Source organism: Xenopus tropicalis, chromosome 1 (assembly GCF_000004195.4).
Source record: "Xenopus tropicalis strain Nigerian chromosome 1, UCB_Xtro_10.0, whole genome shotgun sequence".
NCBI classification, from domain to species: Eukaryota; Metazoa; Chordata; class Amphibia; order Anura; family Pipidae; genus Xenopus; species Xenopus tropicalis.
The window spans coordinates 18,300,352-18,312,582 of record NC_030677.2 but is presented as its reverse complement, the minus strand read 5'-3'; the positions used below and the strand labels follow the sequence as shown (position 1 = coordinate 18,312,582).

Here is a 12,231-nt window from a genome sequence, read left to right as displayed (position 1 = left end):
CACCACTGTCTGACCCAGATAAATATATGAGTGTTAATATCACTGTTTGCTCAAGTAGCAACCAATCAGCAGCTAGCTTGTATCTTTGTAGTGCCACTATTTCATACAAAGCTATGTTTCATACGATTATATACATACATATACAAAGGCTCATTCCCCTTGGCTGTAGGTTAATGTGCCAAGGCTGCTGGAATATAAAATATGAGAGTAATAGCAAAGTTATGTGGCTGAACGTATAAAGTCATGGACTGAAACATATAAAAGTTGTAGCTCGGATTATATAACATCCCAGGGCGATGTGGAGTTAATTTGCTCAAACACAGAAATGTGCAGTAATTATCTATATTGTTATATGGTGGTACAAACTATACAGGGGCTTCGGGTCTAGCAAGTCCTGGACCCATAGAGCTTAAGAACTAAACTTAGCACTGCGTCGGGGATAAATGGTCATTTATTAAACCTGCCTCCGACACCACTTTTACCAATCCTGTGTCCTGTGTCTTCTATTGTTCTATTGCTTAGATCCCACCTCTACTTTTCCTTTATACCTGTTCCAAAGTACAAGAATGCGAACAACCACACTCCTCCATGGTTCTTCAGTCTCCAAAGCGCAATTGTTCAATAGTGTTGACGTTTACCCAACCTGTGCCCATACACCCACACTCTTATGGTTCTTCAGTGTTGGTGATTACATCTGACCACCACCTCTCCTCTAGAATGGTTGCAAAATACAAGAATGCCAAACAACCAGATGCTCCAGATCAGTGGTTCTCAACCTTCCTAATGCCGCGACCCTTTAATACAGTTCCTCATGTTGTGGTGACGCCCAACCATAAAATTATTCCTAAGACCATCGGAAATGTGTTTTCCGAGGATCTTAGGTGACCCCTGTGAAGGTTGAGAACTGCTGCTCCAGATGCTTCTGTGGTTCTTCAGTCTTTACAATCATTTAATATTGTTGAACATCTTCCAATCTTGTGCCCAAACAACCACCCTCTTCCATGTTTTCCCAGTCAATGTCACCACCACTTATTCCCTAAACTGGTTCCAAAGTAGAACCCTGGATTCTTCTTCTCTGAAACCAGCAAAAAGTAAAAGAGGTGGAATCTAGGAGACATCATAGTTAATTGTTGCCAATCCTTCCTGTTAGACAGCCTCTTTATGCCTGTTCTGTGGCCGAGGTCTTGCCCTGGGACTACAACTTCATTCTTTTGCTAATGTGCCTTCTATTCAACCTTTCTATCCTTCTTCTGATCTCCTGTGCTTCTCACTTCTCATCTGGGTAATCCCGTACCACTAATCCTATATGCCCCTCAGTCCATTATTCTGCAGATATTCACAATAACATGCAGCCCCCTACTACTGATCTTGTTAAGACTTCAGTTCTACAGGAACCAATGGGATCATCAGAGATGGGACATACCCTAAATAGCAAGAAAAACAGAAAGGAGGGTTATTCCTAACACTTGGGGCAGATTTCTAAAAATGTGAGTTTAGAATTTAACCAAATTCTATTCATTCCTATGGGATTTTCATAAGGATATTAATCAATGGGTTAAAGTTCACCATAAATACACTTCTAGAAACCCCATAGGAATGAACAGAACATGGGGAGAAACAACAATGTTAGATTGTAAGCTCTTTTGGGCAGGGCTCTCTTCGCCTCTTGTATCGGTTATTGATTGCTTTATATGTTACTCTGTATGTCCAATGTATGAAACCCACTTATTGTACAGCGCTGCGGGATATGTTGGCGCTTTATAAATAAATGTTAATAATGTTATTTATGGAAGCAGTGGATTTCTAGGAGAGGATTCTGGGAGGTGAAGTTCAGTGACACCTCCACGCTTGGTGTTACTAATGTAGGTGAATTGGAAATCTCCATCCATTTCATTGTCATCACCCCGTTAGCCCAGATGCACTCGTTGGCATATCCGTGTGTATGTGACTGGTTTGTTAGTGATATATTGGGCTTAGTCCTTTGTTCTAGGTGTTGCTTGGAATTATTTGTGCTCCTATTTCCAGCCCTTCGGGCACCTCGGGGCTTTTTGTATCCAGTTGCCGCTTTTTTTTTTGTATGAGTTGCTCAGATCCCATCAGTGACGAGTGACAGTAAAGGCGTCATTGCCTATAGCTGTGTGCAGGAAGAGCCGGTGACATACCTGGGCGCAGATAATGTCCCAATCGATCACTGTTTGCCCAGCCTGCTGAGCTGCTTGCAGGACTAATGAGACAACGAGAGCTCCTTATCAGGGGGAACCCCCCCCCTTATCTCTCAGTTTAACCAGCTACCAGTTACCAGATAGCATCTAATGCAGCCTCTTGCTTGCACTCCTGCAAACTGAAACAGGGGTGTTGCCATGGCGATCTGAAGTTGTTTCATTAAAAAGTAAAAAAATAGGAGCAAACCGCCATGTATTTTGCACACTCTGCCCTGCCCTTTTCTGAATGACCTAAATGGAGCAATGGAGCAGCCATAAAGCAGGGCAGGACTGCTGCTTACAATGGGGGGATCAGATAGGATCTGTGCCACTGTGACAGAATGCTCTGTTATACAGATAGCTAGAATCTCAGCCATAAAGCAGGGCAGGACTGCTGCTTACAATGGGGATCAGATAGGATCTGTGCCACTGTGACAGAATGCTCTGTTATACAGATAGCTAGAATCTCAGCCATAAAGCAGGGCAGGACTGCTGCTTACAATGGGGGGGATCAGATAGGATCTGTGCCACTGTGACAGAATGCTCTGTTATACAGATAGCTAGAATCTCAGCCATAAAGCAGGGCAGGACTGCTGCTTACAATGGGGGGGGTCAGATAGGATCTGTGCCACTGTGACAGAATGCTCTGTTATACAGATAGCTAGAATCTCAGCCATAAAGCAGGGCAGGACTGCTGCTTACAATGGGGGGATCAGATAGGATCTGTGTCACTGTGACAGAATGCTCTGTTATACAGATAGCTAGAATCTCAGCCATAAAGCAGGGCAGGACTGCTGCTTACAATGGGGGGATCAGATAGGATCTGTGCCACTGTGACAGAATGCTCTGTTATACAGATAGCTAGAATCTCAGCCATAAAGCAGGGCAGGACTGCTGCTTACAATGGGGGGGGATCAGATAGGATCTGTGCCACGGTGACAGAATGCTCTGTTATACAGATAGCTAGAATCTCAGCCATAAAGCAGGGCAGGACTGCTGCTTACAATGGGGGGGGATCAGATAGGATCTGTGCCACTGTGACAGAATGCTCTGTTATACAGATAGCTAGAATCTCAGCCATAAAGCAGGGCAGGACTGCTGCTTACAATGGATATCAATAGGATCTGTGCCACTGTGACAGAATGCTCTGTTATACAGATAGCTAGAATCTCAGCCATAAAGCAGGGCAGGACTGCTGCTTACAATGGGGGGGGATCAGATAGGATCTGTGCCACTGTGACAGAATGCTCTGTTATACAGATAGCTAGAATCTCAGCCATAAAGCAGGGCAGGACTGCTGCTTACAATGGGGGGGATCAGATAGGATCTGTGCCACTGTGACAGAATGCTCTGTTATACAGATAGCTAGAATCTCAGCCATAAAGCAGGGCAGGACTGCTGTTTACAATGGGGGGGATCGGAAAGGATCGGTGCCACTGTGACAGTTATACAGATAGCTAGGAGCTATTCTATATGGAGAGATATGTGCATAACTGGATTACATGTCTCTGTAAATAACACACAGCTGGGAGTATAAGGTGCAGCTCCCAATCTGCATGCCATTATGGGTGCTTGCCTGCCATTATTGTAATTGATTTGCCTAACTAGCGCTCGCTTTGAATTTTACTTGCTCACTGGCAGGGTACAATGGAGGGCGGGGCATCACTAATTAGCCTTTAATTGTTATGGATTGAGCAGACAGAGGCCGGGCAGGTAGAGGCCACAGACTGGCTACTCCCCAGGAGCAAGGTGCATTTCCCAAGCTAATGAAAGGCTCCTGGACAGAATATGGGCACCAGTGTGTTGGCACTGGCAGAGAATATGCCATGACTATGGCTATGGCAGCAGGACTATTGGCAGGGCATGTTTGCAGGTAAAAGGCCTAAGCAGGCTGTTCAGTGAAAGGGTTAATTACACTGTTTTATTTTACAGACCATTCCACAGTCACAGCCCCTGCCCCGAGACACTCTTGCCTATACACACTATGCCACAGCCCCTGCCCCGAGACCCTCTTGCCTATACACACTATGCCACAGCCCCTTCCCCCGAGACCCACTTGCCTATACACACTATGCTACAGCCCCTTCCCCCGAGACCCACTTGCCTATACACACTATGCCCCAGCCCCTTCCCCCGAGACCCTCTTGCCTATACACACTATGCCACAGCCCCTGCCCCGAGACCCTCTTGCCTATACACACTATGCCACAGCCCCTGCCCCGAGACCCTCTTGCCTATACACACTATGCCACAGCCCCTGCCCCGAGACCCTCTTGCCTATACACACTATGCCACAGCCCCTGCCCCGAGACCCACTTGCCTATACACACTATGCCACAGCCCCTGCCCCGAGACGCTCTTGCCTATACACACTATGCCACAGCCCCTGCCCCGAGACCCTCTTGCCTATACACACTATGCCACAGCCCCTGCCCCGAGACCCTCTTGCCTATACACACTATGCCACAGCCCCTGCCCCGAGACCCTCTTGCCTATACACACTATGCCACAGCCCCTGCCCCGAGACCCACTTGCCTATACACACTATGCCACAGCCCCTGCCCCGAGACCCTCTTGCCTATACACACTATGCCACAGCCCCTGCCCCGAGACCCACTTGCCTATACACACTATGCCACAGCCCCTGCCCCGAGACGCTTTTGCCTATACACACTATGCCACAGCCCCTGCCCCGAGACCCTCTTGCCTATACATACGTGCCATTTTTCATGCATTTTGTGCATTCTGTATGGTGTGTGTGTTGCAGTTAGGCCATATCTGGATGCTAGAATACACACATTCTAACTGCAACAGCAGGCACAATCCACTAGATGGCAGAGCTCAGTGGGGGTCATTTATAAACTCTGGGCAAATTTGCATCTGGGCAGTAGCTCATGGCAACCAATCAGATGATTGCTTTAAGTGTTTGACCTGCCACTGCCTTGAAAAATCAAACCACTGACTTGTTGCTATGGGTTACTGCCCGGATGCAAAATTGCTCAGTGTTTATAAATGAGCCCCAGTGTGTTACTGCTGATAAAACAACATATATCATCTATCAATCTATCTATCGATCTATGTATCATCTATCTATCTACCTACAATCTATCACCAATTTATCATCTATCGATCTATCATCTATATATCTATCTGTCATCTATGTATCATCTATCTATCATCTATTTATCATCTATCATCTATCTATCTATCATCTATCAATCGATCGATCTATGTATCATCTATCTATCAGCTATTTATCATCTATCTATCGATCTATGTATCATCTATCAGCTATTTATCCTCTATCTATCTATCTATCTATTTATCTATCTATCTATCATCTATCTATATATCATCTATCTATCTATCTATCTATCTGCTATTTATCATCTATCTATTGATCAATCTATGTATCATCTATCGATCTATCATCTATATATCTATCTGTCATCTATGTATCATCTATCTATCATCTATTTATCATCTATCATCTATCTATCTATCATCTATCAATCGATCGATCTATGTATCATCTATCTATCAGCTATTTATCATCTATCTATCGATCTATGTATCATCTATCAGCTATTTATCCTCTATCTATCTATCTATCTATCTATCTATTTATCTATCTATCTATCATCTATCTATATATCATCTATCTATCTATCTATCTATCTATCTATCTATCTATCTATCTATCTGCTATTTATCATCTATCTATTGATCAATCTATGTATCATCTATCTATCTATCTATCTATCTATCTATCAGCTATTTATCATCTATCTATCTATATCTATCTATCTATCTATCTACCTATCAATCTATCAGCTATTTATCATCTATTATCTATCTATGTATCATCTATTTATCTATCTATTTCCCTAGTGCTGCATGTCAGGCTGGCACAGACATAAATATTGGCTTATCCCTTACAAGTTACGACTGTACAGAAATACTGTTATATTTCAGCTGAGAAATGCAGGAAAGTATAGCAAATCCCATGGGATGCCATCATCTGTCACTTGTTGGAGGAGGGGGCTTTGTGCTCCGGGGGGGGTAATTAGAGAAATTTTCTACCCAGATTCCTTCATAGTACCTCAGGGGCAATTCCATGAATAATGCCCCAGAACCCCCCTAGGATAAATACAGAAGCAATTATATATAACTATTAGAACATTCTATCAGTGGCGTAACTATATAGACAGCTGACCCGGCAGTCGCAGGGGAAGGGGGGGGCTGGGCAGCAGGGGGGCCTGGATCATGGGGTCTGCTGTACCTTAGCCCCCCCTCCCCAGCCCCTCTCCTATCTTAATTATATCAGTGCGGCCGGGGCTGGGAGGGGGTGCCAGGGAGGAGGGACTGGTCGCACCAGGCCCTCTCAAAAGATTTTGACCAAGTTCAGCCGCTACATCCTTTCACTGGATTCTGATATTTGTGGCAATTCCCTATTTAATAATTAATGGATCAGCTCAATCCAAGGCATGTTCCTTGGCTTATTCAGCCCGTGCATGTAACGTAGATGGGCAGGAGCTGCCATATTGTGCCACAGAAAGGGCCCCATCTTACCCTGTGAGCTCTGCACAATGCTAATGTAAAGCTGGTTTGACAATGACAGAAGCACTATGGCAACTCACACCATCAGTTGAAATACAAATAAACTGGGGATAAAAGTTCTGTACGTAGAATAAGCTACACCAGTGATCCCCAACCAGTGACTCAGGGGCAACATGTTGCCCCCCAACCCCTTGGATGTTGCTCTCAGTGCCCCCAAACTAGGGAGTTATTTTTTAATTCCTGACTTGGGGGCAAGTTTTGGTTGAATAAAAACAAGATTTCCTAAAGCCCCTGTAAGCTGATAGGGTGCATAGAGGCCCCTAATAGCCAATCACAGCCCTTATTTGGCACCTCCATGAACTTTTATGGTGCTTGTGTTGCTCTCCAAGTCTTTTTACATTTGACTGTGACTCACGAGTAAGAAAGGTTGGGGATCCCTGAGCTACACCCAATACTGCACTGCCCAAAAGCACCCATACACTGACAGATATGGGAGAAAGTCAATTCTATCACTTTATGTTTGTATTCCCATACAGTGCTTGGTTCTGTGCCCACTGGGAGCCTAATCCCCTCTGAGCCGGGCCGGACAAATGGGGGCCTGGGGACGGGGGATCAAAGGGCTGTCTGCCTATGTCTTTCTGTTTAACCTGTAGCCTGCTCCATACACTGGATAGACATTCTTTGTTTGCCATATTTGTCATACAGTCTGCAAATATGTAGTTACAATATCAGATAGATAGATGATGGATAGATAGATAGATAGATAGATAGATAGATACTAGATAGATAAATAGATGGATGGATAGATAGATGATAGATAAACAGATAGAGATAGACAGATACATCCATGATAGATAGATAGATAAATAGATGATAGATAGATAGATAAACAAATAGAGATAGATCGACAGATACATCCATGATAGATAGATGATAGATAGATAGATAGATAGATAGATAGATAGATAGATGATAGATAGATAGATAGATGATAGATGATAGATAGATAGATAGATAGATAGATGATACATAATGGATGCATGAATGGGTAATTAAGATGAATAATCATAAATTCTAAAAATAATTAAGATTAATAAAGAGGCATAGACAGACATGGGAGATAGGGAAAGATGATAGACTAAATGGCTGAATATATATTGAGCAGACATATTAGCGCAGCATTTATTACAAGGCCCATCAGTTGCCTGCGCCAGTGGCGCTACTCCTGACCTTCCCATGGGGTCGGGCTGAACTTGCCCGTACAAGTGGAATGTGAATGCTAATGGGCCCCAGAGCCCCCCGCAGTGCCAGACAGGGGAAGGGGACAATGAATGAAAGGGCCGGATTGTTCTCCCTGGTGCCTCAGTGCTAATGAAGCCGGCTGTGTGCGCACCGTTACCCTCCCAGGGAGGGACACACCCATTACCTGCCGGGGGGCGGGGCGGCCTGGGATATAAGGGCCGGGGCTGGAGGCGCTTGGCATATGGATCAGTTGGACAAGTATCGCAGGATGAACCCAGTCCAGCAACCTGCCCAGCAGCGCTCCCCTGCCTCCAGCCTGCCTCACCCCAAACGGGCCCAGGAGGCCCCGGACATGGCACTTTATTGTGACAACTTCATGTACCCCCAGCAGAGCCTGCACCCCAGCCAGAGGGGGCCCAACTTCGCCATCGGGGAATACACCTCTCCGGCTAATCCTTACTTATGGCTGGGGGGCCATGGGGTGAACAATGCACCCAATTACAGCCCTTCCCCGGCGCCTTACATGCCCCCGTCCTTTGGCGCCCCCCAGCGGCAGTTCCTGCCCAACTCCCCCGCCTTTGGCGGCACCGAGCTGAGCTGGATGTCGGCGGCTTCCCAGGAGGAACTTCTGAAAATGGTGAGACCCCCGTACTCCTACTCTGCCCTCATCGCCATGGCCATCCAGCATGCCAGCGATAGGAGGCTGACCCTGAGCCAGATCTACCAGTATGTGGCAGAAAACTTCCCTTTCTACAAAAAGAGCAAAGCAGGCTGGCAGAACTCCATCCGGCACAACCTGTCCCTCAATGACTGCTTCAAGAAGGTGCCAAGGGATGAGAATGATCCAGGTAAGCGTCTGTAATGCCCCTTTGCACTATGTCCCCTGTATGGGGGCAGTTTCTATTCTTGCACCCCCCACCCCTTGATAAATAAGCCTAGCCTTTCCCTCCCTCCAAGGTTAATTTTTGTCTATTTCTGGACCAACTTTCTCTACATCTGTGTATTGGCTGGGTTCCCTCTCACATACACATTAAATATATTATTACACATTACACTTTTTATTTTAGGTAAACTTCCCCTTGCCAAAAATTGCTCCTAGTTCCCCATAGCAACCAGTCAGCAGTTAGATTTTAGTTACATAGCGGTGTTTGCAACTAACTGCTGGGTAACAGATGTTTGGCCCATATTGCCACATTGCTTGCCAATGACTACCCAATGCCGTGCCTAATTATGAATTGGTAGGACATTTCCTTGCAATAAGTTATGTATTTGGACCCTTGGGGGTTAATGAAAGCAATGGCTTATGAATAGACTATTAATACTTATTTTTTCCCCTTAGGAAAAGGAAACTACTGGACTCTGGACCCCAACTGCGAGAAGATGTTCGACAATGGCAATTTCCGTCGGAAGAGAAAGCCCAAGTCTGACGCCAACAGCGCTAAAATCGCCAAGATCGGAGAGGATCACTTGAACCCAAAAGGCAAAGAGAGCCCACCCATGATTACTCCCTCCTCCCCCGAGGAGCCGTCTCCCACAGGCCATAGCAAGAGCCCATCTCCCCCAGCGGTCACCTATACCCCCTGTCTGACCAACTTCATCGGCAGCATGACCGCCGTGGATGCAGCTACAGCCAACAGACAGGGCCCCTTGGGGCTCCTCAATGAACTGTCTCAGAGGAACATCAGCAGCTTGAGCAGCTTCATCTCGGGCTCCGCAGTGGATCAGAGTGCAGAGCATCCGGACACCTCCCTGTTCTATAACAGAAGCCCCTATTACAGTTCCTTCCCCACCACTGCCCAGAAGCAGCCGCAGTTTCTTCAGCAGCCCCCTTTGTACCAGGGAAGGTACTGAAGCGGAGTTGGAAGTGACATTTGTAGGAAAAGACTGGGGGATACGTGGGGGGTCCAGGACTGAAATCTCCCGCGCAAGGGACTACCCTAAACTGCAAATACTATCATCCATAGCTGGCTGAGGATGCTGGGAAATGTAGTTCACAAGTTTAGGGAATAAGGAGTTTTTTTTTTTCTTGAAAGTTTATTTTGTATAATGGTGGCTGCTAGAGCATGCTGGGAGTTGTATGCCAGCAAATGGTATAAAGCCAGACTCTTCTTATCTCTGTTATAAGACAAAGGAATGAGCAATATTTTGCATTGTGTAACCTGTATATATATGTTGTGACTTGGGTGTCACATGGTTCTTTATTTATAACTTTATTTAATAAAAAAGAAAAACATGAAGTTGGCATTGTTGTTTCTTACACATAAATATAAATATAATGTGAGTAAAGCTAAAGGGGGAGCTATCGCCACATAAAGGCCCCAGTGTTTATTAAATGATCCCATGGATGGAGTCTCCCATTTCATACTGTAAGTGTATGTATTTTTGAAGTGCAGTGGTTTTGGTTGTGCTGCCTTAGCCAAGCTTTCTTCTACCACTGCCCAGGGTTAAGCAATCAATCTAATCCTGGGGGTATGTGCATCCCAATCCTGGGGGGGTTCCTGGGTAATGGTCCGGTACATATCTTGTCATTCAGTCGCTGTATATTTATTTCTGGGGGTGGGATGATTTTGCCAAGGCATTAGCATCAGTGTTTGCAAACACAGCAGTAAGGTCTCTCTTTCCTGCCTTCTCCTGTCATAGGCCTTTTGGTCAGAATCAGAGGAGGGAGATGGGAATGCTGCCATGTTGCTGCTTCGCTGATGTCTGGAAACAATGTGTAAAGTGCAATTTGTGACACAAATGTTTACCCACAATTTTGGGGCAATTCTGTTCCCATTGTGGGAGCCCCAAAATTACCGCTTATGGTCAGGGTGGCAGTAGCTCCAGGGTCCCATTGCATCAATAATCACACTTGTGCAGCAGCAGGGCAGGCACAATAACATATCCTTGGCTCAACTATAACTAAATGCAGGGAGCGTGTTTGGAAATAATGAGCTTTAAAAATAGCATTAATTAAGGGGGAGGGTCAATGCACTTTAAAGGGAAAACTAACCCTATCATTTCCCATTGAACTTAATAAGTGCAGTTTTCATACTATTCGTCATTATCCCTTCTGCAAAGTGACGTATTTCCTTTCTAAAAGAATAGTGGAGTGCGAGTGGCTAACCCTCAGGGTTCTGCAATTAGAAAATGGACAATGTTCCACTGAGCCACCATAGTGCAGCACCCCAAAAAGCTCCGCAGGTTACTTGGGAAATGCCCGGCTATTGGGCAGCTGTGGTCAAAGAAGCGGCAGTCAGACCTATAGGTTCTACCAGGCAGGGTTCTGTAGCTTCAGGCTGAGCATGGCTAAATGGGTAAAGGATAGTGATGGGCGAAATGTTTCGCTAGGCTTGGATTCGGCGCGCGTCCAAAAATTGTCGCCCGCGTCAAAAGAATAGTCGCGTGTCAAAAAGGAATAGTCGCAGGCGACAAAAGAATAGCTGCGCGACAAAAGAATAGCTACGGCCGACAAAAGAACAGTTGCGGGCGACAATTTTTTTTTGACGTGCAACATCTTCGCAGTTTCGCAAATCTTTTGAAAGATTCGCAAATTTTTCGGCGTAGCGAAACGGGACAGATTCGCTCATCACTAGTAAAGTAACTCACAGCCGTATTTCTTGCCCCCCATGCACACAGTCACATGGCCTCACCCCCCCATGTGCATGTAAGGAAACATTAAAGGGAAACTGCACCCAAAAACAGAGTCGGACTGGAGTGTGTGAGGCTGCTACCCCAGGGGCCCCATACCCCCTCTGGAGCTTTTCCTGAGAAATGTAGTACAAGCAGCTGATTAACTGACCTGGGGAAGAACTGATGGCTGCTACATTGCTGCAGATGTGTATTAAATGTGTTTTGGGAAGTTGCTTCTTTCATCCTACAGTTCATGGGTAGAGTTCCCCTTTAACACAGCCATAGGGCAAAGTGCAGGGGCAGATTTAAGCTGCAGTTTCATTCCATTCAGACTGAGTTGGGAGCTTGTCTGCCTGTAATGGGGCCCTCCGTTGGGCCTGCCTGACCAGCATCTGCGCAAATATCAGCCAGATATTGATTGGGCAGCAATAAAAATCCCATTGGCGGATGATGGCGTTGGTTTGTTTATGCGGCTCTTGCCCAGCACCCTGCTTACCGTTATTGTGATTAGGGATGCACCGAATGCTGGATTCGGTTATGGATTGGGGCCAAATCCAGCCTTTTTTTGAAGTATTTGGTTTCGGCTGAATCCACAGTCCCGGCCGAACTGAATCCG

At 45.8% G+C, this 12,231-nt stretch overlaps 1 protein-coding gene across 1 annotated transcript; it reads left to right on the top strand.

The window, feature by feature from the left end:
- The first annotated feature begins 8,252 nt into the window (after positions 1 to 8,252).
- Positions 8,253 to 10,240, top strand: foxi4.2 (forkhead box I4, gene 2). Its single transcript, NM_203934.1, is given in 2 exon segments — positions 8,253 to 8,851; positions 9,343 to 10,240. Coding segments are annotated over 2 exon segments (1,092 nt in total). The 5' UTR covers positions 8,253 to 8,271; the 3' UTR covers positions 9,855 to 10,240.
- The last annotated feature ends 1,991 nt before the right edge of the window (positions 10,241 to 12,231 follow it).